At 37.5% G+C, this 27,438-nt stretch overlaps 1 protein-coding gene across 4 annotated transcripts in view; it reads left to right on the plus strand.

The window, feature by feature from the left end:
* Nucleotides 1-27,438, plus strand: part of DERA (deoxyribose-phosphate aldolase) — a 189,785-nt gene that overhangs the window by 51,210 nt on the left and 111,137 nt on the right. For all 4 annotated transcript variants that reach the window (XR_007517133.1, XR_007517134.1, XM_049882561.1 and 1 more), the window contains exon 6: nt 17,075-17,203. Coding sequence is in view for 2 of the 4 variants with exons in the window: in XM_049882561.1 (XP_049738518.1) it covers nt 17,075-17,203 (129 nt within the window). In the remaining 2 variants the exon portion in view is untranslated. The remainder of the gene's footprint in view (nt 1-17,074; nt 17,204-27,438) is intronic.

Below are 27,438 nucleotides of genomic sequence, written 5' to 3' on the forward strand. Positions count from 1 at the left end.
GTACACTGGATCTCTTATCCAAATGAAGAGGGTAGACATTTCATGGGTGTTGTGACAGCCCCACAGAGTTCTTGGGTACTCAGACTACTTTTATTTCCAGTTTCAAAGCATGTGGCTTCTAGTTTCATTCACAGTGACACTCCGCTGTCTAAGATGGCCTCTGGAGTGTCAGCCTTTATCCTCTACTCGTAGGCAATGGGAAGGAAAGGCTCATCCCATCCGGAAGTCTCCCACACCACTTCTCTTTACACCTCACTGGCCAGACAAAACACAGTTACATGTCCATGCTTGGCTGTAAGTGAAGCTGGGAATTGTAGTCTTTTAGCTTGGAATATTTGTTTTCCAGAAAGATTGTACCAATCTGTTTTCCCATATATTCCCATTACCATTGCCCCACATCCTTATCAATACTCATCAATGTTCTTAAATCTTGTCAGGTCATACATACCTTTTTGTGGTTTTAATTTGTGTTATCTTTTATTATTGTTGTTCATATGTGTTTTTGGCCACTTGCAGTCATTTTTGAAATATTGTAGATCTATTTTAATAGACCTCTATTATTCACATAAATTAATTCTGCTTATCTGCTTTTAGTCACAAATTTCAGTTAAGATTTAAGGCTAAAGTAAGAGGAAAAAGTAAATATAATATTTAAAACAAATCTGGAAATAAAGTATATGTGATTTAGTTAGATAAAAACCTATATGATCCTAATGTCTTCTACTAAGCAGCTGTAGATACAGAAATATAGTTTATATTATAGCTTTTTCTCTTGTCTCTAAACTAATTGGAAAATAAAATACAGTAGGAGATAGGTTTTGATGTAATTGCCTATCTTTTAATGAACTAAGAGTGGTTGTTTTTAACAACTGATTATTTCCCAATAACATGTATTCACACAAAACATAATAGCACATCTTCGTCCCAGACCATACTTTTCCATTAACTCTGTTTTCATGGTATTAGTAACCTCTTGACCCAAAACAAATGGAAAAGGAACATTTAATACTAGAAATTCAGTTCTCAGTAGAAACCTGCAATGACTTAGGGCTTTTTTCACTGCATTATTTTGTCGTAATTTGATTCTCAATTTGATTACATATTATAGCTTTCAGTGTCATGTTTTAATATTAGCTGTTTACTAAAATATTGTCCTCAATTACATTTCTTGGAATTTGTATTGGTTGACTTTTCTGTCAGGTTACTACATGTTCAAATCCAGGCCCCTCTCCTTTGTGTACTGAGGAATGTAGCACACTTATTAATGCTCAATAGGAAGACTCCCATCTTTCAAACATAGCCTTGCCAAGTGTGCCCTGACCTGTCTGATGGTCACAAGGGTCCACAGTTTAGGCTGGAGATGGGAGGATGCTCATGTTCTTCTCCTCCAGTTGTCCTTGGTGATGACTTAAAATTGGTACTCTTCTCAAACTTCCACCCATCTTGAGGCTCCTTTACTCTTAACAGATGATTTACCTCCTACTTCTCAAAGAAAGTAGACTCCATCATATAGGAAAAAAGCTCCCTCAAATTCTTTTTATCAGATCTACTTTCCTTTGCTTCATCCTTTTTCTCCTAGTAAATGGTGGTGCCCTTCTTCCTAAGTCTAATCCACTCACTATGCTGTGGCTTCCATCTCCCCTCACATTTTCCGAGGCTTTACTCCATTTATTTGTCATTTTTTCCCTCTTGTGTCTCCAGCTTCTTTCTACTGGATATACCGGAAATACAAAATTCCTCCTCACCCCCAGCTAAGTTGCTCTTTCTTTTCTTCCTTCAGCTAAAAGTCTTGAAAGAGTTGTAATTACTCATTTGTCTTCATTGTCTCACCTTTCTTTCCTTAACCCATTTCAATATGTTTTTTATTGTAACCATTATCTGAATCTGTTCTAACCAAGGTACTCATTGACTTCTCATTTCACTGTGCCCAGGAGATACCCTTTAGTTGTTTAGTTTTCTTTACTGCTTAGCAGCATTTGACACAGTGGACAGTTTCCTCCTTCTGGAAATACTCTCTTATCATGTTGCTGGTGACCCTGCATTCTTTAGTTTTCCTCCATACTTAAGATTAGTTCAGTGTCTCATTCGTAAGCTCCTTCTCTTGTCATTGCTGAATTGTGGTGGTCCTCGAGTTCTGTACCAGCGTGACTTCTCAGGCACTGCATACTCTTCTTTGGAAACTATCTCCTCACTGATTTCAGTTACCATCTGTTTTAGGCTGGGTTCTCTAGAGAAGCAAAACCAGTGAAACATATGTATGTATAGAGAGAGATTTATCTCAAGGAAAAGGCTTCTGTGGTTGTAGAGGCTGGCAAGTCCCAAGTCTGTGGTTGGGCAGGAGGCTTCTTCTGACTCACATAACTGTAGGGACTAAACAAACCCAAGATTGGCAGGTAAGATGGCAGGCAGCTGGCTCACAGTCTGCGAAATCCCAAGGTCGGCAGGCAATACGGCAAGGCCGCTGGCTCAAGTCCCATGAACTGGAGGTCAGATGATGATGAGCCAGATGCAGGATCCAGAGCCAACCAAAGCCAGCGAGCTTTGCCAGAACGTTGCTATATATTGAATGCAGTCCTATCCCCCAAGGAAGCTCTCCTTACAATTTATTGGCTGATCATATCATGGAAGTGTTTATATTATATCACAAAATGGAGAGTAACTACATCATTACATAACTGCCAAACTACTGAGAATCACTGCCCAGCCAAGTTGGCACACATTCATAACTGTCACACCATCCCTATGCCGAAGACTACCAGATCTCCTGAGCTCTGGAACAGGAGTCTGCCTGACTCCAGAACTCATTCACTTTTCCCACTAAATGGTGTCTCATTCCATCTGTCATTTTCACATGAGTAAACCATTGCTGTCTAGCTGATTCTGACTCATAGCAACCCTATAGGACAGAGTAGGATTACCCCATACAGTTTCCAAGGTTGTAAATCTTTACGAAGCAGACTGCCTCATCTTTCTCTTGCAAAGTGGCTGGGGTGTTTGAAATGCTGACCTTGCGGTTAGCAACTGAGAGCTTAACCACTGTGTCACATGAGTAGAGATTTAAAATCAAAGAATTTAGCCATTTTAGAGAGAAATCCTTTAAAAAAAATACTTCTGTTTTCCAGACTTTTTAAATAATGTCTATTAATAAAACTTAAGTTTTTCCCCAATCATTCAAGGAAATGTCAGTGATTGTATTATCCTGGAATACAATGATGCTGTCTGTGGCTACTGAAATGTCTGAGATGACTTGCCCCGCAGCTAAGTCCAGGCTGTTGTTCTTTTTGAACGCATGTGTCTTCTTTTTGAGCCCCTGGTGATTCAAATGGTAAACATGCTCCATTGCTAACTGAAAGGTTGAAGGTTTGAGTCCACCCAAAGGCTCCTTGGAAAAAAGGCCTGATGATCTACTTCTAAAAATCAGCAATTGCAAACCCGGTAGATAACAACGGCCTGGGAGGTGTTTCGTGCCATTGTGCATGGGGTTGTCATGAGTCTGGGGCTGACTTGACAGCAGCAGACACCACCATCTTTTTACTTAAACATTTTTGTTATTGGTTTGCCTGATATTTTGCTGTTAAGCATTTACCTGGCAGATCATGTGGAGTTCTTTCTGGCACTCTGTCCTTTCCTGCCGTCCCTTCTCTTTCTCTTTTCCATTTGGTCGTGGAAATGTATACCACCTGATTTATCACTTGGGACAGGAGTTTTTAACCTGGTAGGGTGTGAGATGTGTTGATGGGTCTCAGAGTTACCTGAGAAACATTTTCAAATTTCTTGCCCTAGCGCCTCTCCTCATAGAACCTGGCATATTCCCCTGGGCATGCGAGATATCAGAATTGATGACTGGAGAGAGAGGACTAGGCTCCTGTACTGTGAAAAGCTCTCTGGCGATGCTGATATTACCCATTCTGCTCCCACTACCTGCTGTGGCCCACTGAGAAGCGCCAACTTGGAGCATCTTTTTTTCTTTTTAAACATACCATCTTAGTTATCTAGTACTGCTATAACAGAAATACCACAAGTGAGTGCCTTTAACAAACAAATAAATTAATTTTCTCACAGGAGACTAAAAGTCCAAATTCAGGGTGTTGGCTCTAGGAGAAGGCTTTCTCCTTCTGTGGGCTCTGGGGGAAGGTCTTTGTCTCTTCAGCTTCTGCTCCTGGGCAGTTTTCCTGTGGCCTGGCATCTATATCCCCTAGTCTTTGCTTCCTTAATCTGCTCCTTTTATATTTTGCAAGAGAGCAACACCGAACACACCTACTTTAATTCTGTCTCATTAATATAACAAAGACAACCCATTCCCAAATGGGATTATAACTAGAGGCATAAAAACCTATTGCCATTGAGGCCATTCCCACTCATAGTGATCCTATAGGACAGAGCAGAACTTGGGATTTCCAAGGATTGGCTGGTGGATTTGAACTGCCACCAGCAGCCAAACTCTTAACCACTCTACCACCAAGGCTCCAACCACAGGCATAGAGGTTAGGATTTACAACACATATTTCTGGGAGACACAATTCAGTCCATAACATACACTTTTAGTTCTTGTTTCTTTGTAGTTTTAGGTACTGGTTAATTCAAGTATTGTTAAATTTGCATATTGATCAATTAGTACATATTGTATTTCCTGTTTGCTTCTATGTGTTTAACCTGGATCTACCAAAAAGAACCAAACCAAACCAGTTGCCATCAAGTTGATTCTGACTAAGGTGACCTCATGTGTTTCAGAGTAGAACTGCATGTAGGGTTTTCAATGGCTATGACCTTTTGGAATTAGATTGCCAGGCCTTTCTTCTGAGGTGTTAATAGGTAGATCTTAACCACTAATCTCCCATTTAGTAGCTGAGCACTCAATCATAATAGAAGGCCTGATAAATAATTAACTCTGGAGGGTTTAGCTGGGAAGTACATCAGTTTCTAAGCCCTTGGGAAAAGGACAGTTCCCCTTTCTCTGGAAAGGATGTGCTCTGTGATGAAGATAGTAGCTACAAGTGCTATTCTAGAATATAAAGGAGGAGGGGGCACCCATCCGGCCTACAAAATAAGCCTAGTGTTCGCTGGAGTTGGAGTCAGACCCCTTCACATACCCAGAGCAAATACGCTGTGGAGTAAGAAGGGAGCTAGCACAGGGAGGAGCTGAGAGCTGTCTTTGCATTAGACAGACCTGGGTTGTAATCTCAGCTCTACCATCAGTATCTCTTTGCTCTTGGACAAGTTACTTAATTTGTCTGGCATTATTTTCCTTCTCTGTAAAGTAGGGATGGTGGTGGTGGTGTTAGGTGTCATCAAGTTGATCTGACTCATAGCGACCCTACTTATAACAAAACAAAACATTACCGGGTCTTGCATCATCCTCACAATCATTGCTATGTTTGAGCCCATTGTTCCAGCTACTGTGTCAATCCATCTCATTGAGGGTCTTTCTCTTTTTCCCTGACCATCTACTTTACCAAGCATGATGTCATTCTCCAAGGATTGGTCCCTCTTGATAACATGTCCAAAGTAAGTGAGCCAAAGTCTTGGCATCCTTGCTTTTAAGAAACATTCTGACTGTACTTCTTCTATGACAGATTTATTTGTTCTTCCGACAGTCCTTGGTATATTCAGTATTCTTCGTCAACACAATAATTCAAATGCATCAGTTTTTCTTTGGTCTTCCTTATTCATTGTCCAGCTTTCAGTGCATATGAGGTGATTGAAAATACCATGGGATATATGATATAGGGATAATGATATCTATTTCACAGAGTTATAATACCCAAACCCACTGCCACCGAGTCAATTCTGACTCATAGTGACCCTATAGAATAGTGTGGAACTGCCCCCAAAGGGTTTTCAAGGCTGTAAATCTTTACGGAAGCAGACTGCCACATCTTTCTCCCACGGAGTGGCTGGTGGGCTCGAACTGCTGACCTTTTGGTTAACAGCCAAGCTCGTTAACCACTGTGCCACCAGGGCTCCTCAGAGTTATAATAGGAATTAAATTAGATAATTTATGTAAATTGATCAACCTGAAGCCCCCAAGGCCAACTACAATTTTATCTTCTCCTTCCCCCTCCTTCTCCTGGTGATGATGGTGTGTTGTAAAGATGCGGGTTTTAGTTTTTGTAATTTTGCTAATTTACCCCCAGTCCTTGGGCTGTTACTTCACTTCTCTCTGCCTCCGTTTAAATAAACTACAAGTGAGAGACTAGGACTTAATGATTTCTACGGTCCTATAGAGCTGTAGTATTCTGTGATGTTATTTTTGGTGGTTTCATTGTTAGTGGTATTATTCACATGATGAGTAAATGAAATACAGTATTTCTTTATGGTGGTATTGAAGTTGACATCTAAGTTGCTATTCCAGAAACAGTTCTTTTGGAGAAAGCATTCATCAGAAGAGGTTCATCATCATGTAAATCTTTTTCCGCGAGTTTTGAAAATTAAATGCATTCCATGCTCTGTAAATATACAAAGGTGTTCATTTTTTACTTTTTTTTATGGCCTCTCTCTGGTGCATATATTTACCTAATATATTTACCAGTGACATAGAAATGCTGTCAAAATTCTGCCTTGTTCGCAGATTCTGCCTTCTGGTTTCTTGGGTTTGAGACCTAGAGGTGGCTTTGCTAGTCCGTGGAGACCCATTGCACAGTGGAGCACCAGCAGAAATGGCCCCTAAGGAAACTAGGACCTCCTGTCGTGTTTTTCCAACATGATATGTTCAATATAGCAGTTGTGTCTCCTGCATCCAGAGCCTCATGTACCTTTGATTCCCTTTAGTTCTTCAGCCCCAGAGTGGTTCTCTCCTAAACCTGGGTTTATGGACTTTGTACCTCAAGGCTCTTAAGAGTTTTGTGCAATATTAGGGTCAGACCCACAGGATCTTCTTACATATCTTGTATGAAAGAGGATCTGGAAAATCCTGAATCTGGGCAACAGTTTTTTTTCTATTTGCTTATTTTTTGCACAAGAAGGGTGGTAAAAAGACCAACTTGGAAAACAAGTTGGTATTTTTCTTTCTTTGGTATAGCCATTAATCATCATATCTTATTAGAAAAGCAATCTCTAAGTCTGTAGACACTCTTTGGGGAGAAATCATGTACTCCATAATCTGTGGCTTCTCTGTTTTGGAGGTTGTTTATAACAGAAGCTCTGGAGATACTTATTGCAGCTGTATGCTTTTATAGTTTTTGTTTTTATGCTATGATTCTTCAAAACTTCAAATATTATTGACAAAAATGAGTATGTTTTATCTCTTATAGGTTATTTTACTACCTGTTGTGTTTTAGCTCATCTCTGGTTCAGTCTTACAAGATTAATTAGTTGTCTTGGTGGATAAAAACTGTGTTCTTTGATCATTTTGTAACTTTTGTAGTTTAAAAGGTTGCTGTACAATTTTATCTAAGTGTTTTACTGTACATATCATTATCTTAAGAGTTATTTTCAGGCCATTCTTAGGCAGTGTTGAACATCTTTCTGGTACTCAAAAAATAATTGCTTAGATATGTTCGTTAACAATTATTTTTTAAGTGCCTTTGAGTAGCATGAAATACAAAAAGAAATCTACTTTATGACTTTTAGCTGGAAAGCATAATCTTTAAACACTTGGATTCCTACTTAAATAATAATTCTGTATATGAAAGCTTTACTAACATAGGTTTCTACAACTATAGCAGAGCTTTTCCAGAATCCTTAACAGATTTCCAGGAGGCTCAAGACTAACAGTATACTTTCCTTTTAGGTGGAAGCTGGAGGGAAACAGGATAATTTAGAGAAAAGTAAAATGCTATGCATGCAAGTTCCTACTGACAGTGGGGGAGGCAGTGTCGCGGAAGGTGGAGCCAGTTGTCAACCTTTTTTGGATACTGTTTAAAATCCATGCAGTACGACCCCTTCCCTCCCACCCATCCACCTGTGATCTACATTCTTATGCACACAGACCTTTCCCAGTGTGGCTAAGCTCTCTGATTCCTGTCAGTGAACACTCCGCTGACACAACCTCACTTGTTTTTCAGCTGGAAATGAAGGGCAGAAGGTGAGGTTGAGACCCCCACTTTTGATCAGTGTGGCAGCAGTGGGAAGGCATGGGGGGACAGACAGGAGACAGTTACTCTGCTGGTCATGCCACTCTATTGATTCAGCACTTACAATGTGATATACCCTAGATTTCTAGTACACCCACTTTACTCCTGAGAACCTCGTTATTAGTCAGAACATTTATTATCAGGTTTTTAATGTGACATCACTATGCCAGCCATTTCTCTGGTGTGTGTATTTTGTTAAATTTTACATTTTTCTGTCTAATTTGCAGTTGTGTTTGAATTCCATTTTCATTTGTCAGTCATCTTTTACAATAGCCTTACAAAGTATTATTTTTCTGGTATGTGGCAAGAATCGTTCTTTTTTTTTTTTTTTTTAAACAGGGAATTTTCAGTTTCTGTAATGCTTGAATGTTGTACAGTGAACATGTATTACATGTGGGTATATGAGCAGAAAAAATAATAACAACTCTAGGGAATGATAATCACAGTATATGCAAAGATTTAACCTATGAAGACACTTCGTGAAGTATTGTTTAAAAAAAATCAAAAAACCTGGACCCTTAAATATCTGATAATAGGAGAATGATTGAATAAATATTTTATGTTCATGCAATAGAAGACTGCAGCCATTAAAAAGCATGCTACAGACTTATATTTATTAATATGGAAGATGTCCGTGATACATGGAGGGGGAAAAGCAGGTTATAAAACAATATGTATCATATGTAATCACATTTTTTTTTGTTGTTGTTTTAAAAACCATAGAATTGCAGACTGGCTTTTCTCAAAAGCTTTCCCATAGCAGAAATACCTAGATGCTAAATAAATGACAAAAAAACTTTTTAACTTTTATTTTTGAAATAATTTTAAACTTAGAGAAAAGTTGCATATACTGTACACAAAAATATTCTTCACTCAGATTCCCTAATTATAAAATTCTATCACATCTTTTTGCTTTTTCATTCTTATTCTATCTGTGTGTCTGTCTTTGTCTCTCTCTCTGTCTGTTAGTCTCTTTTTCTGGACTACTTGAGATTGAGTTGCAAATCTGATAAGCCATTTGAATCTGATGACCTTTAAGTACTTCAGTCATTACATCTGATGACCTTTAAATACTTCGATGTGTATTTCCTAGAAACAAGGGCACTCTCATACAAAGCCATAGTACACCATCAAAATCTGGAAATTAGCATCAGTGCCAGACTGCCATTAAATCTCTGCGCTTTGGTCAGATTTTGCAGTTTGTCCCAGCAATGTTCTTTGTTACATCCAGAATCACACTTGTAACAAGTCTCTTTAGTCTGGAACAGTCCTCCGCCTTTCCTTGTCTTTGAAGAATACAGGGCTGTTGTTTTGTAGAGTTTACCCTATTTTGGGTTTGTCCAGCGTTTTTTCGTGATTACATTCAGGTTATGTGTTCTAGGTAGGAATACCGCAGTCTTTTTGGACTGTTCTTCTCAATGCGTCATTTCAGGAGTCATATGATGTTGATTTGTCCCATAAATGATGATGCTACTTTTATTACTTGGCTGAGATGGTCTCTGTTAAGTTTCTCCATTATAAAATTTAATAAATAGTTTATATTTTAATAAGTAATTAATATGGATTGTGAGTGGAGATACGAGTCTGTGTTAATATCTTGTTCCTCATTCAACTTTGGCTCATTAGTTTTACCATCTCTTGGTGATTCTTCCGTTATTACTCTGAGAGTTGCCAAATAGTGATTTTCTAATTCCATCATTTCTTTCATACTTGTTAACCATCATTACCTTCCTCTCCTTTCCTCCCTCCCTTCTTCCTTCTACCCTCCCTTCCTCCCTCTCTCTCTTTCTCTCTTCCTTCCTATCTCTAGGAACCCATGGATTCCTGTTTTACTTAATCAGTTATAATCCATTATTATCAATACTAATTTTGATTTTTAAATTTTCCCAGATTTGGCCAGTGGGAGCTGCTTCAAACTGGTTTTTGTGTACTTTTGACATGTTCCCATATTTTTTTGAACTTCTTTGCTTTCTTGTAAAAGATATTCCATGCTTATCTTGGACTTTGTCTGCCCCAGCCCTGGAATCAGCCATTTCTCCAAGGAGCTCTTTTTTTTTTTTTTTTTTTTTTGAAGAATGGTATTTAGAAATCAAGATTTAGGCACTAGTTGTGTTCATTGCTACTGGGATGTTATTGTTTCTAGGCCCTCAGTGGAGTATCTAGGAAATAACATGAATGTACACATAAACACAACGCATACATATAAACACATACAACTATGTCTACTTCCATGTTTGTCTGTCTGTCATTATCTGTTTATTTTTATTAGAACCCATGAGTTCATTTCCATAACTTCTGTTACAATTCAACATCACATTTTTTTTTTCAATTTTCCTTTTTCCATATTTATGTCCCTCTTTCCTGTTAGTGAGAAATCTTGCTCTCATTATCTTCAGCATATTTATCTATTTGCCCAAGTCCCTTGTATATAACAATGTCTTGACTTTGTCTCCTTGGCCCAGCACTACATAATAGTCTGTCTTTGCTCACCAACTTCTCCTGAATGCTCCAAATTCTCAGTCCTCACTGGTAAGGGTATCACTAGTTTACCCTGGCTGTGCTCCCCACCCTCACTCCATGAATCCTAACAGTATGTTAGCCAAGACGTTCTCTGTTGCTGTTGTTGTTAGGTGCTGTTGAGTTGATTCCAACTCATAGTGACCCTATGTACGGCAGAACGAAACACTGCCCGTTCCTGCGCCATCCTTAAAATCGTTGTTATGCTTGTGCCCATTGTTGCAGCCACCGTGTGAATCCATCTCGTTGAGGGTCTCCCTCTTTTTCACTGACCCTCTACTTTACCAAGCATAATGGCCTTCTCCAGGGACTGATCCCTCCTGACAACATGTCCAAAATATGTGAGACGTAGTCTTGCCATCCTTGCTTCTAAGGAGCATTCTGGTTGTACTTATTCCAGGACAGATTTGTTTGTTCTTTTGGGAGTCCATGGTATATTCAATATTCTTCACCAGCACCTCAATTCAAAGGTGTCAGCTCTTTGGTCTTCCTTATTCATTGTCCAGCTTTTGTATGCATATGAGGCGATTGAAAACACCATGGCTTGGGTCAGGCCGACCTTATCCTTAAGGTGACATCTTTGCTTTTCAACACTTTAAAGAGGTCTTTTGCAGCCGACTTGTCCAATGCAGTATATGTTTTGATTTCTTGACTGCTGCTTCCATAGGTGTTGATTGTGGACCTAAGTAAAATGAAATCCTTGACAACCTCAGTCGTTTGTCCATTCATCATGATGTTGCTTATTGGTTCAGTTGTGAGGATTTTTGTTTTCTTTATGTTGAGGTGTAATCCATACTGATCTGCATCAGTAAGTGCTTCAAGTCCTCTTCACTTTCAGCTAGCAAGGTTGTGTCATCTGCATCACACAAGTTGTTAATGAGTCTTCGTCCAATCCTGATGCCCCATTCTTCTTCATATAGTCCAGCTTCTTGGATTATTTGCTCAGTATACAGATTGAAAAGGTATGGTGAAAGGGTACAACCCTGATGCACAGCTTTCATGACTAATCCGCTCAGTATCCCTTTGTTCTGTTCAAATGATTGCCTTGGTCCATGCACAGATACCTCATGAGCACAATTAATTATCCCAGAATTCCCGTTCTCTGAAATGTAATTCATAATTTGTTATGGTCCACACAGTTGAATGCCTTAGCATGGTCAGTAAAACACAGGTAAACATCTTTCTGGTATTCTCTGCTTTCAGCCAGGATCTATCTGATATCAACAGTGATATCCCTGGTTCCACGTCCTCTTCTAAATCTGGCTTGAATGTCTGGCGGTTCCCAGTCAATATACTGCTGCAGCCGCTTTGAAATGATCTTCAGCCAAATTTTGCTTGCATATGATATTAATGATATTGTTTGATAATTTCTGCATTCAGTTGGATCACCTTTCTTGGGAATAGGCATAAATATGGATCTCTTCCAGCCAGTTGGCAAGGTGGCTGTTCTCTAGGCCCTGGAAAGATTCCTTTCATCTTCCCTGCAGTGTGCAGCTGAGAGTACCCCGCTCTCCATGGCTCTGACTGAGTGCTCCCACAGTATAGAGTCACAATTGTCTCTCTAAATCAATCACAATAGGCTATTTGGTCTTAATTATAATAGCTTAAGCTTTTAGAGTAAATCAGTGTTTGTCTTCATTCTACATCTGCTTATTACCAAAGGTGCCTCTGAGGGAAAAACACTTGATTATCTTCATAATTATTTGAATAATTACTTCTACATATCTTCCCAGAATTTTGAAAATTGTTTGACCTGTCATTGTGAAGATCTTCTACCCAATCTTGAGGAGGAAAATGAGGCTTGGAGAGGTTTAGTAATCTTCCCAAGCCCCACAGCTAATTAGTGATCAAATGAGGGCCAAAAAATCCTGATTCAGACATGTGAACTTTACTGCCCTACGCTGCTCTTGTTCTGTTCCCACCAGAAGGTTAACAGCGATTTATAGATTTTTTAAAAAATATATTAAAGCATACAAAATAATTCATGTTTCTGAATACCTCGTTTTACTCAAGTTTTTTTTTTTTTCCCAGAAGAATGAAAATTGGTCCTAGGATTATGCTGCTCATCTGTAAAGTGAGTAGTTTGAATTAGATGGAGTTGATATCCCTCTAGGTTCTAGCATTTGATTACTCTATTAATCTAAATGCTTCAGTTTATTTCCTTGAGAATCCACCGTAACTAGTGTGTGTACACACGCACGTGTGTGTATGTTCGGACAGAGGCATAAAAGTTTGAGGCAATAAAATGTTAAATTCTGATCTCCATTCTACCACTGACTGGTGATAAGATTTGAGGCAAGTCATTTATCACTCCACATCTCACTTTTCACATCTGAAGTGTGGAGGTAACTGCCAACTACCTCATAAGGGATGTTTAAATAATGGGTAGAAAACACTTCGAGCATTTATGAAGGAAGATGCTTTGAAAACATAAGTGATTTCTTATTGTTTTGAGCAATTATTCCTCATGAAGAACATTATGGAAAGAGGATCTCTTGAACTATTATAATTTTTTCCACACAGAGTCCAGTAGCAGTTATAATAAATCCACATCCTACTGCTGTCTTTTCCTCCTAACATAGGGGAAAATCTACCCGTTTTTCCATCATTTTGCTCATTTATATATAAAGGAAAGTGACAGTTGAGTATGTTAATGGACATTATGATTTGAGATTGACTGGGCTACATTTTAGCCGTCTAGTCACTTTGATTTGAGTGTATCATCTGTCTCGTGTTCAAAGTGTCTATGATTGTGATGTTGAGGTGCTCAGAACTACCTAGACAGTAGTAATACTTCTTTGTGGCTTCTATGGATTGTGTTAGAGTGAAGAGGTCTACATTTTTTAATATGTGAGATCAACAAAGTCTAATTGCCCTTTAATAGATGTCAGGACAGTTTTGTTTTTTAAAGTTATTTTTACATTTCTACAAGTAGATAAGAAAAACTAATATAGAATTATTAAATGCCTATTAAGTGTTTGGTTTTGTTCTAGCCACGTATGTTATTTAATCTTCACAGAAATTAGTAAAGAAGACTGTCTAAGTAATTAGTCCCAGAGAAATTAAGTAATTCCTACATGGTTGTATAGCTAACGAGGGGTGAAAACTGGCTTATCTCACAGGTCTGTGCTATTCTAAGGAACATGGGCTCTGAGTTAAAAAAAAAAAAAAACACTTTGTGATACAGTAAACTTTTCCCCCCAGACGGCTCTTCTGGTGCCCCAAAGAGACCACATAAATCATGGTGTTCTTTGCTTTTATAAGTCCTACTGTACTGGGAACTTAAGGAGCACTCAGCAGTAACAGTAGCAACAATAACACTAGCAAAAACAAGAAGACAAGAGGCTGACATTCCTTGAACATTAACTACGTGCTAGATACAGTCCTTAACAGTTCATGTGTATTAACCCACACAGGTTAAGTGTTACCTAATTTGACCAAATCAAACAACTAATTAGTGGGATACAAACCCAGGCAGTCAAAAGATCCTACCCTTTTGGCCACTGTGTCATGCTTTCCTAGTAAATATTCGTTATATTGCAGTTATTAGTTGAAAAGTAATAAAACCAATTCTAATTAAGTGAAGCTGGAAAGGAATTTATTAGAAGGAGACAGAGTAGTTCACTGAATCATTAGGAAGCCTGGAGAACCAGGCTTGGAAGACAAGCAGGAACATGGAAGACTGACTGGGGAGCAGAGAATACAGCTAGTTTGTGCTATGGGAAGAGTTTGTTTACAGTTCCACTGCTGTTGCCATTGCCACTGGCAAGGCAGGTAGCGTGCTGCTGGCTGGTGACCACTGGGGCACTGGACTCTTGGATCTTCTGCTGTAACTGATGTGGCCTTAAAAATATACGCATTATTTAAACATCACTTATGAGGTAGTTGGCAGTTACCTCCACATTTCAGACGTGAAATTATTAATTATTCTTTCATCTTGGCATCATTTCAATAAGATTCAAAGTTCCAGCTGAAAGCAATCACTCTATGGAACCCAGGTCACATACAAAAAAGGGCCAGACTTTGTATACTTTTTGATTTAATTGTTCTAGTATATACTGGGCAGGATGGTAGCAGAAAAAAATGACAGCTTTCCAGTGTTGAGTCTTAAAGATTAAGATATTTGCTCAGAAAAACTTTATCCTGTTTTGTGTTTAAGTAGGTCAGAAAAATGATTTGAGGAATTGGCAATTAAAGAATGAGAAGACACTGGTTGCATATTTGTTAAATCCAGTTAAGCTCTAAGTGACCATTTTTGGTTCATTCTATTTCGATCATAGATAAAGAGCATAACTTCCAGATGGCTGATAATTGAGTCATGAAATACATCTTTTTTTTTCTGGTTAATTTTAAACATGGTGAAGAAATTCACTGGCTATCGAAAGGTAGTACTCTTCAGAAAAAGGACGATGGCTTTATTCATAAGCAGGGTAGGGATCAATGTTTTAAGAATTTTGTTGTACAGGCCAAAGCACTTTAACAAATGCTGTAATAAACTATTGTCTAGTCTTATCTCATGACTCACTGATTGTAAGCACTAATCCACATGGAAATTTCAGTGCTATACAAGGAGTTGGGTCAGGCAATGGAGTAAGACTTAACTTTTATCACACAACGCTTAATGGAAACTCGTTTTACTAGAATTCTGAACGTATTAAACTTTTGGAGTGTTTGCAATATGCCAGGTAGTGTGCAAAGTACTTTACATATATCTAATCATCCTCACCTTATAAGGTAAATATTATTTGCCACCCTTTAAGGATGAAATTGAGAGAAATAACTTGCCCAGGGTCACACAGGAAGTGATGGGGCTAGATATTAATTCTGCATTTGTTTGGCTCTAAAGCCTGCTTTTGATGATCACTATACTGTGGAAGAAAATCATAAATTGCAAGTTAAATATGGATTAGAGTTCTTGAATTGTTAGATCAGGAGGTTTCCGTGTCACTTCTTCTTAGAGAACTACTTTCTCCTTTTAGATTCAGTAACTCAAGCAATGTCATTCCATCCAATATTTGTTCTCTGAGTTAAAAGAATATAAATTGTTATTGATGCATAGTCTTACTGTTTATGATATTCTCACACATATTATCATGTGAGATATATGGGTAAGGTGGTTTTCTCACAGGTAAGGTGGGTAGGGCTAGGTAGGCAGTGTGGCATCTCAGATCATCTTTAGCACTCATGACTACCTATTATGAAGAAAATGTTCGGTTCTTTCTTGAAAAGCCTTCCATGGGTGCCATCTCTTGGCGGTAACAAACTCTAAACTTTACCAGCCATCTTATAATGGAATGTTTGGTTTTATTTATACTCAGTTTCCACTTCAAGCTTTGAATTATATTTAGGTTTTCTAGTATCGGAAGGCAGGTCATGTTCACCTTGTTATAACTTTTATGGTTTTGATTGAGTTTGCTGACTTGAGACTGATATTCAGTCTTTAAGTGTACTTTAGTAAACCTATGAAATATGGAACCCTCATCTTAGCATTAAAAAATGCTAACCCTAATCCTCGCACTTATTATGAATGTTTCTCCCCTGCCCAGTTTTGTCCATGTGGTTGTAAGAGAATTACTTGTTATGAAACACACACGCATACAGAGAAAAGAAAAGAAAAAAAGCCTAGTTCAAGAAATGACGGTGGCCAACCTGATGCAGGGAAAGAGCCAGAATCCATTGGTATCCTTCACAAAAGGCAGTGCTAAATAATTTTTCAAAATTTTCATACTCATTATGCTAATTTACTTTAATAGATATTTAATTGTTTATTAAAATTCTCTTACTTTGAATATGAAATATTTCCTCCCTCAGTTTTTTTCATCAGGCTGTTTTCAGGGTGGTGCATGGAGCCCTGCAGAGCCAGATGTGGTACTGGAGTTATGACTTCATAGGTTGAAGGCTGCATCTCTGAACTGGACTACAGATGGCTTTATACACGTGTATCTCATACAACCTGGCCAGGCTTTACACACTTTAGTCAGATATGTAGGCACACATGCTGGCAGATAGTGGGACAAGCTGTCATGTCTTCATTATCAGTAGCAGGACTCTCCAGAAAGGTCTGCCTTATATCCCAACAGTAGAACTGAGTGGAAGAATTAATAAGGACATGGTTTTTTTTTTTTTGGTTTGCAAAGTGCTATACCACTACATGCTAGATAAATTTATAAGTAACCATCATATGGGAGAGGTAGACATTATTTGTAATTTGAATGCCATTGTAATGATATTAAAAAAACTCCATGACTCTGGACCTAGGGCCAGGGCTTAGAAACAGTTCCATGGTAGCAAGCTAAGCGTTCTTTGTAACAGGATGTGAACCGCCACAGAATGCTCTAGGCAATATTAAATTGGGGTGATTTTTAGAGGGTGACAAATGTTTTATGTTTCCTAAATCTGAAATGGGTTCTGCCAGCTCTAAATGGCTGCCAAGTTATGTTATCACTTGCCTGCCTTGTAACTGCTTCAATTATTTCCTTCCCCAGCCCTTTATGATGAGATTCGTCAGTTTCGCAAGGCCTGTGGAGAGGCTCATCTCAAAACCATCTTGGCAACAGGAGAACTTGGATCTCTTACTAACGTCTATAAAGCCAGCATGATAGCAATGATGGCAGGTAAGTGTTTTATATTCAAATGATGTTTAATATTCCAGTGATGTTTTCAGGAGGAATGAGTTAAGTGAAAGCACTTGGCTGTTACTTGAAAGTGCTGACCACTTGGCATTTTTTTTTTTTGCAGGAGGTGTCCGATATTTTTGTATGATTTGAAGTGGTCAGAAACTCCTGGCTTTCTTCCATGTTTCTTGTGGCATTTCATTGCTGCACTATTCTTGAAAGGCAGTAGATGGCTCTCTTGTTAGTGAATTGTCTTCTGTGGTATTCTTTGATTATTTATTCATCAACATATGTTAGACAGGAATTCCTTTAACTTATTCCTCTCTATGAATTTAAGCTTTTGATTTTTCTCAGGGATACGTATCCATACCATCTAAAGCAGCCTCTCCTTTGATTTGCGTTAATTTTTTTCAAGTTAATACAGTATTATTGTTTTTTATACTTTCAAATATAGGTTGACTTATTCATTATCTCCATGACCAGCAGGTCCAAGCTTGAAACCTGTGAGTCTTGCTTGATTCCTTCTTTTTCTCACCTTCACATAAATCAGTAAACAAGTCTTGAGAGTTCTACCTATTTACAGTACCTCTTCTCTCCATTCTGAGTGCTGCTGTCCTTGACCACTGCCAACCCCACAGGGATTACTTTAGTAGTCTTCTAACTAGTTTTCCTGCCTCTACTTTTGTCCCCCTTCAGTCTGTTCTCCACACTGTTTTCAAAATCATCTTTTAAAAATGCCAATTGCATTGTTGAACTGCTTGCCTGAAACCCTTCAGTGGATTCTTCTTATCTACAAGGTAAAATATAAATTCTTTAAGCCTGATTTAAAGGAATGGTCTCTTCTGTCTGCTTGCCTCTCCCTGTCCATGTTCTCGTTTACCTGTTTCATTTCTTCCTTTAACCGGTGTCTATTGAGACATACTGTGTGCAAGGTAACTTTATCTGTGATGCACTTTGCCAGACACTTTTGAGTAATATCCCTTAATCTTTATGTCAGGGAGCTCTGGTGGCACAATGGTTAAGTGTTCAGCTGCTAACCCAAAGATTGGCAGTTCGAACCCACTCAGCAGCTCCACAGGAAAAAAACCTGACGGTCAGTTTCTATAAAGATTACAGCACAGGAAACCCTGTGGAGCAGCTCTGCTTTTGTAACATGGGGTCGCTATGAGTTGGAATTGACTGGACAGCACCTAACAACAATAAGCCTGATTACAAAAAAAAAAAAGATTCTTCTAAGACCCCTCCCTGTGCCTTTTAAGGTCTCATCATTTTCCCTTCTTACCATATGCCCCAATCACATAGAATTACTTGCCATTTCCTAAGGATGGCATCTTCTGAACCTTTTGAGTCTTCAAATATATTGTGTCCCTGCCTGGAAAGCCTTTTGCCCAAGTAACTCCTTAACATCTTTCATGATTCAGCACAGATAGCACCCCTTTCAGGAACATCTGCCCTGATGTCCGTTTCTCCCCCATCACTTTGCTGTCATGCCCTCTGACCCATAGCATTCTGTTAATCCTCTATCAGATAACCTATCACATATGATTATTAACTTTTCAGGCTCCCTACTTTTGTGGGCCTCATACTTGGATGAAGACATATAGCTTCTCTGGTCTTTAATCTGGGTTATCCATTGTTGCTCTGTAGACTTTTATACTCTTGTATACTTTTTGATTACTCTCTCAGACCTAGCATCATTCTTTGGAACATTACTGAAAATCAACCCCCTAGGCATTGATCATCCTATTGCTCTAGTCACTGTTGCTGTATCCAGAAAATGTCTGCCCTGGTTGTCTCATTTAGAGCAAATTCTCTGACAACTTGAGTACAAAGAGAAATGGAGCACTTTGAACAGTGGTTCTTCAGTTCTGTTGGCATTTCAGAGGTCCACAGTAATAGAAGACTCACTGCAACTCTTAGGAACCTGGAAAAAGGCCCTACAGTCTTAGGTAAGGCAGGTAGCTTCCTTTTCATGACCTTTGCCAGGACAAGGAATTGTTAGCTTAGAATTCTGTGATTCAAGCCAGTATATTCATTTTGGAAGATCAGCCAACCCTATCCTACCCATCACCTATTATTTGTGATAGGCACATGGCATTAGGTCATTAAGGTTTTGAAACCTATGTTCTACAGCCTACCCTCTCCTACCCATAAAGAAAAAAAAAATGTGACTAGAAACATGCTTTCCCTTGGTCTCTCCCTGTCCATGTTTTTGTTTACCTGTTTCATTTCTTCATTTAACCAGTGTCTGCTGAGACTTACTGTGAGCAAGATAGCTGTATTTGTGGTGTGCTTTACCAGATACTTTTAAGTAATATCCCTTAATCTTTACATCAGGGAGCCCCAGGGGTGCAATGGCTAAGTGCTTGGCTGCTTACCGAAAGGCTGTTGGTTTGAACTCACCTGCTAATCTGTCTCCGTAAAGATTACAGCCTAGGAAACCCTATGGGGCATTTATACTCTGTCCTGTAGGGTCGCTGTGAGTCAGAATCAACTTGATGGCACACAACAATAACAACAATCTTTGCATCAGCCCTGTAGTTAATGATGAAAAGTAAGGAGATGAAGTGATTTACTTAAGATGACAAAGCTAATATATATAGTCATCATTTGAACCCAGGTCTTCTGGCTCCATGTTTATTGCAGTAACACAACTGTGCTAGATCTTATTATAAATGAAAGATACAATCTTTGTGCAGTATAATAGCACACCTTCTGGCCTATAGTTTATATTTCCTATCCTGTTCAAAGGAAACCCTGGTGGTGTAATGGTTAAGTGCTATACCTGCTAACCAAGAGGTCAGCAGTTTGAATCCGCCAGGTGCTCCTTGGAAACTCAATGGGGCAGTTCTGCTCTGTCCTTTAGGGTCACTATGAGTCAAAATTGACTTGATGGCAGTGGGTTTGGTTTTCTTTTTTGGTTTTTTTGGTATCCTGTTAAAAAGGTCTATAATTGAAAAGAAGTATTTTTTTTTATTTGAAGAATTAAAATTTAAAAAAACTTATTTATATTCTTGTTCTAACTTTTATGTGTAACCCTCACAAAATAATCCCCAACGAAAATAATTTTAAAATTTCTGACTAAATCACATTGCTCCCTCCTTTTGTGGTATTTTTTATTGATTTTCTTAAATCTATTTTATTGAGGTGCACTTTACATTCAGTAAAATCCAAGTGTTAAATGTACGTGTAATGGGTTTTGACAGTTTGTGTACACCTGTGTAACCACTGCCTCAATCAAGAATGAGAACATTTCCATCACCCCAGAAATACCTTTGTAGTCAGTTTCCACCCCCCTCACCATCTCCCCCAGATTCAAATACTGAACTGATCTTATCACCATAGATTAATTTTGTCAGCTTTAGAGCATCATATAAATAGAATTCCACAGTTGAGTATGTACTCTCTTGTTCATATTTATTTTTCCATTCCAAGAAAATCGCTATGAGATCCATCTGCATTATTCTGTGTATGAGGAATTTGCTTAGAAGTATTACAGTGCACAGGTATAGTGAGTTGTTAAATTTATCAGTAAAGTTGTCTGTAATATTTACTCATTATTAATCTAATGTTTGTAGGTTCTGTAGTACTGTCCTCTTTTTTTATTCCTCATAGTGGTCATTTTTGTTTTCTCTCCCCCCGTCCCCGCTCCCCTTCTTTTTTTTTTGGAAAAAAGAGTCTTGCCAGGGGTTTGCCAATTTTATTAATGCTTTTTAAAGAACCAACTTTTTGTTCTGTTATTTTTCTCTAGTTTTTGTTTTTAGTTTCATTAAATTCTCCTCTAATACTTGTTTTTATATTCCTTCTACTTATTCTGGGTTTAATTTATTCTTCTTTTTCTAGCTTCTTACAGTGGAAACTTAGATCACTGGTTTTAAACCGTACTTCTTTTTCTAATATAGGCATTTAACCCTATACATTTCTCCCTGACACTGTTTTAGCTCCATTATCGAAATTTTACTATACTGTGCTTTCATTATCATTAGTTAATGAAATTTCCTAATTTCCAACTTTGGTTGTGATCCATTTGTTATTTAGAATGAGTTGTTTAATTTCCAAATATTTTTTACTTTTTTGGATACCTTATTGTTACTAATTTCTAATTTGAAATTCTGTTATGCTCAGAGACTATCAATTGTAAGACTCTTTTGTCTTTTGAAATTAATGAGACTTATTTTATGGTCTAGGTATATGCTTCAAGTGCATTTGAAAAGAATGTATATTTGTAGATGTTGGTGGTCGTGTTCTATACATGTCAATTAAGTCAAGTTGGTTGCTAGCATTTTTCAGATTTAGGTGTTTTTGTTTTTTGTCTATTCTATTCATTACTCATTACTGAAAGAGAGTTATTAAAATATCTAAGCATGATTGTGGATTTGTCTACTTATTCCCTTTATTCTGTCAACTTTTTTCTTCATGTATTTTGGAGCTCTGTTATTAGGTTTGTATACTTTTAGAATTATTATGTTTTCCTGTTGAATTAGCACATTCATCATTGTGAAGTGTCCTCCTTTATCTCTGGTACTTCTCCTTTTCTGGATATCCACTTTGTCTGATATTGATCTAGCTATACCTGCTTTCTTATGCTTACCATTTGTGTGGTATATCTTGTTTTCCATCCTATTATTTTCAACTCGTCTTTGGCTATATATTTTAAGTATGTCTTTTGTAGGCGGCCTGTTATTTATTATCACAATATCTGCTTTTTAATTGGGTTGGCTTGTCCATTTACATTAATCAAATAAATATGTAAGAAAATATTTTCCACTTTAACATTTAAAAAAAATTTTATTGTGATTTAAGTGAAAGTTTACAAATCAAGTCGGACTCTTATATAAAAATTTATAAACACCCTGCTATATACTCCTAATTACTCTCCCCCTAATGAGACAGCATACGCCTTCTTTCTACTCTCTATTTTCTGCCATCTTCTGACCCCCTCTGCCCTGTCATTTCCCATCTAGACAGGAGGTGCCCACATAGTCTCATGTGTCTGCTTGATCCAAGAAGCTCACTCCTCACCAGTGTCATTTTCTATCCCATAGTCCTGTCCAATCGCTGTCTGAAGAATTGGCTTTGGGAATGGTTCCTGTCTTGGGCTAATGGAAGGTCTGAGGATCCTGACCTCCGGGATCATTCTAGTCTCAGTCAGACCGTTAAGTCTGGTCTTTTTACAAGAATTTGAGGTCTGTATCCCACTGCTCTCCTGCTCCCTCAGGGGTTCTCTGTTGTATTCCCTGTCAGAGCAGTCATCGGTTGTAGCCGGGCACCATCTAGTTCTTCTGCTCTCAGGTTGATGTAGTCTCTGGTTTTTGTGGCCCTTTCTATTTCTTTGGCTCATAATTACCTTGTATGTTTGGTGTTCTTCATTCTCCTTTGCTCCAGGTGTGTTGAGACCAATTGATGCATCTTAGATCGCTGCGTGCTAACACATTTTTAACAATTTTTATATGTATGGTTTGGTGACATTGATTACATTCATTGTGTTGTTCAACCCTCACCATTATCCACTTCCAGTTTTTTCATCACCCTTAACAGAAGCTCAGTGCCCACTAAGCAATGGGTCCCCCTTCCCCTTTCACTCTTGCTTACTTCTGGTAAACTTTGGTCTTTATACACTTCCAAAAAAAAAAACTTTTTTTATTCTAGATATTTCACATATGTGGCATTATACAGTATTTGTCCCTTTATGGCTCACTAATTTCACATAGCTTAATGTTTCCAAAGTGCATCCATTTTGTTGGCCCATTTACATTTAATGTACTTATTAATATGGTAGGATTTAAGTCTGTAATCTTGCTATTTATTTTCTATTTTTCCCCATCTATTTTTGTTTGTTTGTTTGTTCCTCTCTTCCTGCTGTCTTTTGGATTCATGAAATACTTTCTAGTATTTCTTTTTATTTCTTCTATTGGGTTTTAAAATCTATAAACTCTCTGGAATTTTTAGGTAGTTGCTCTAGAGATTATAATATGCATCCTTAACTTATCACAGTCTATTTAGAATGAATATTGTTCCACTTTACACATCACAAAAGTGAGACATTTATAACAAGAGTTCTGTTTATACCCTCACCAGTCCTTTGTATTACTACTTTTGCATTCTTCTACATACAGGGTTGGATTAAGGCATGTGAGGTCCCTAAACCTGCTAGTCTGTGGCGTTCCCTCCTCTGCTTACTCACACATTTGAATGGGGTATATATGTATAACTCACGTTATATATATATGTGTGTGTATATATGTTGATCAGAAGGGACCAGTCCTTGGAGAAGGACATCATGATGCTTGGTAAAGTAGAGGGTCAGGGAAAAAGAGAAAAATCCTGAACAAGATGAATTAACACGTTGGCTGCGGCAATGGGTTCAAGCATAATGATTGTGAGGATGGTGCCAGACCGGGCAGTGTTTCATTCTGTTGGTACATAGGATCACTAGGAGTCAGAACTGACTCAATGGCACCTAACAACAACAACAACATATATTTGTGTGTGTATGTCTTAGCTGTTCATGATGTAACTTCTTTTTAAATATAACTATAATGTTAGTGATTGAATGCAAAAGTGGCGTATGCCATTTTAGCAGAATGAGATGAGCTGGATTATAAAATTTTTAGTGGATGTGGAATACTAAGATTTTTACTATATACCACATTTTCTACAAAAAGAATATTCCACATATTCTACAACAAAGAAAATGAGTCAGTGAACTTAGCTGTTTCAGTAATCAGCATAAAATTTCTATTAATCTCCCACAATGAAAAATTGACTTTTACCAATTTTGCTTTAAGCAGCTCATACTTCACCTTTGATGCTTATTTCATAATATGTTATAGTTATAATCGGACAAATGAAAAAAGTCATAAAAGAAAATTTAATGATCAGAAAACTAATATTACAACAAATTGCTGTTTTATTTTTAGATAGATCTCTCACCTGTAACATCTTATAATTAAAAACATTTCTTTTTATTCTTTGCTTATACAAATTCTTCAACGATTTCTTCACAATTAAGCTGCCAACCAGAATCTACTTCCATACACAATAAGGATAATGAATTAAGTCTTTCTTGAATCATTGTTGTACGCTAAGGGTTTTTGAGTTTCTTAAGCAGGAAATTGAGTGTTCTTTTGTGTTGTTTGTGATCATTAAAGTTAGGAAGATGCATAAAACAATTTCAGTGTTGGGAAATACAAAGTTATTTTATCTTCTCTTACGGATTCATACGTGCCTACATGAGTAAAATTTGTTTTTCCTGAATTTGTGAACTTAGTTCTTGTGTAAGAATGAAATTGTTGCACTTCTCTCTGAAGGTTTGTATTTAAGTCATTGAGATGAGCCTGCACCAGTTTCTTGGACGCCTTCATGCATCCCTCATCAGTTATGTCCACATTGTTTAAGAAGAAAAATCTATTTGAAAGAACTTCATACACCCTTGTTTTCATAATGCCCCCTTCTTTTCTTGCAACATTTGAGTGCGTCAATGATGGTGTAGTATATATGGTTACGTGAAATGGATCTCTGGCACTCAATGATATTTCTGGAGCACTCTCATCATTTACTTGTTTCTAATGCTTCTGCGACAGTGAACTGCTTGATAATCGGTATTAGGCCGTGTTTCATTGTGTTTTAAAATTTTTCAAAATCTTCTTTTAAAGTATGTAAATACCCTGTTAATGACTGTTATGTCTGTGCATATCTTTTAAATTTACATCTGAATCTTGGAGAGTTTGACTCATATGATGAAAATGCTGCAATGTATTTTTCCACATCACCAACCTAAATTTATACTCTAATGTTTGCATTTTGTTGGCTTCTCTTTTGGTATCTCCTTTTTGTGTCTGGTCTTCAGCAATATTTTCTAAGGCATCTAGAATCTGAGCATATGATTCTAGGATTGCACTTGTTGCTACAGCATGTGCTTCCCAGCATGTATTAGAAAGACATTTTAATACTTGATCATTGCTTAAGTATGTTTTAAGAACTGCCCATCAGTGAGTAGAGGTGGCAAAAAATATGTAGAATAATTGAACAGTAGAAAAAAAAAATCAGCTGCTTTTGGACAACAATTGACTAGCTGCACTGCTTCCTACAATTTTCAGTGAATGCTCAGCATATGGTATGAAAATAGCACATTCATTACATTCTAAAATTTTCTGTCGCATACCTTTATAATGCCCTGACACATTGGCAGCACTGTCATGAGACTGGCCTCTGCACTTCGAAAAGTCAGTTTTGCGAACTTCACATAAATAGTGAAGTATTTGATTTGCAGTTTCTTCACCAATATGATTTTTTAAGCAAGTAAATGTGATAAATCGCTCAACAGGTTTTCCATGTGTTGGAGATACATATCTTAAAATAATACTTAGCTAATCTGTATGAGAAAGATCAGAAGTGGAATCTAAAAACAAACTGAAATATCAGGCTATATTTATTTCACTGAAAATAGTTGATTGAACTTTATCACTTATTAACCCAGCGCCCTTGAGTCGATTCCGACTCATAGACACCCTGTAGGATGGAGTAGAACTGCCCCATAGAGTTTCCAAGGAGCGCCTGGTGGATTCGAACTGCCGACCTTTGGTTAGCAGCTATAGCACTTAACCATTACGCCACCATCACTTACTAAGTTTATTCTTCCCACGTTGTTTTAGACATATACGATGGGTTGCCTTTTCCTGGGTTACCATATTTTGAGATGTGACATGCTAAAAATGGATCAACCAGAGCAACAAGTTCAAGTAAACCCCCAAATTTCCATTTTGTGGGGACCCAAACACTTCATTTCTTCCTTGAAAAGATAGTCCGTGTCTAGTGATTGTTATAATGACAGCAACAACACATTGCAGAATGGCTTTCCAGTACTGGTGATTCTCCATTCATTTGTGTTTCCAGTTCATGAGTTAAGACAGAACCATATGACAACATACAATCTCTGTGAATTGAACTGTTTTCATGTTTATCAGTCATATTTGAATGGTACCTATTGCTAAATCCATCCGTAGCAAATTGAGAATTAAATGATTTAGGACTGAGTAGTTTGCAAACAAAACAATATACAGAGCTAACTGATGGCGAATACAGTAGCCACTTGTTCTTATAATTTTCATCATTAGCTTTGTACCCCAGAAATATATTCTGGCTACAGAACATTGTTTGTTTACCATCCAGAAATTTTTGACACAAATTTTCAAATGGCCCACCGTGATATTGACAATCACTTGACCCTCTTTCAATCCAATAATTTACATCAGTAGAAAAATTATTCCACAAAGCAGGATCTGTATTTCTGTTAATTAATGGGGTTTGCAGATGTGACAATTTCAGATTCTAAAATAGTTTTACTTTCTACACTATTATTAAATTTTTTACTGCGGCAAGGAATGGATGCAGAATTTAGAGCAAATTCTTTTATATTTTTATTGCTGTTAGTAATTTCAGCACTAGCAGTACTAGTACAATGATTTGCACCCATTAAATTTGAGCGTTCAGTGGAAGAAGTCTTTTCTGATTCATTACATTTTACAAAGGAAGTTCATTTTGAAATCGTCTTTAGGGATTCACAAATTATTTTCTTTTTACCTTCCGCTTTTGTGCTCCACTTTGTTGTTGTCATTTCATTTTACCTGGTTATAAAATTATGTCGCATTTTAGATTTGGTTCTACTGTAGCAAATAAATTTGAATAATAGAAAATCAATAAAATGCATTAAACAAGTAAAATTTATGAAATAAAATTCATATTTGAATTAGGACATCAACACAAAAATTTTATATTTGAAAATTAGCAAGTGAAAAAATTGATTTGAAACATGTAATTTTGTTCTTCAGGTCTGGGGTAGTCAAAAGAAATAGTGCTTACAAGGCAGTCGAAAATATTACATTTGTTTGTTGTACGATGTTTGTTGGCGAGCCCTTCACAGATCTCCATGTTTGTTTTCCATCTTGAAGTAGTACTTAAGAACTTGTAAACTCACTTTCTATCCTTTGATGCTGCATCTTCACAATTCATTGGGCTACTGCTGATACCTGACAGGTATGAGAGTGATGGCTAAGAGCATAATACAAATACAAGGATATGTTCAATCTGAAAACGTGTTTTGGTACACTTTGCACAGGACAGGACCAGATTTGTCACAAGTCACGTGATTATAGTGCCGTTGGCCTTTTCTTAGATGGTCAACAAGAGAGAACTGAATGTGAGGTTAGACCCGATCAGTCTGAAATGAAAGGGAA

This window comes from Elephas maximus, chromosome 4, assembly GCF_024166365.1.
Source record: "Elephas maximus indicus isolate mEleMax1 chromosome 4, mEleMax1 primary haplotype, whole genome shotgun sequence".
Taxonomy (NCBI): domain Eukaryota; kingdom Metazoa; phylum Chordata; class Mammalia; order Proboscidea; family Elephantidae; genus Elephas; species Elephas maximus.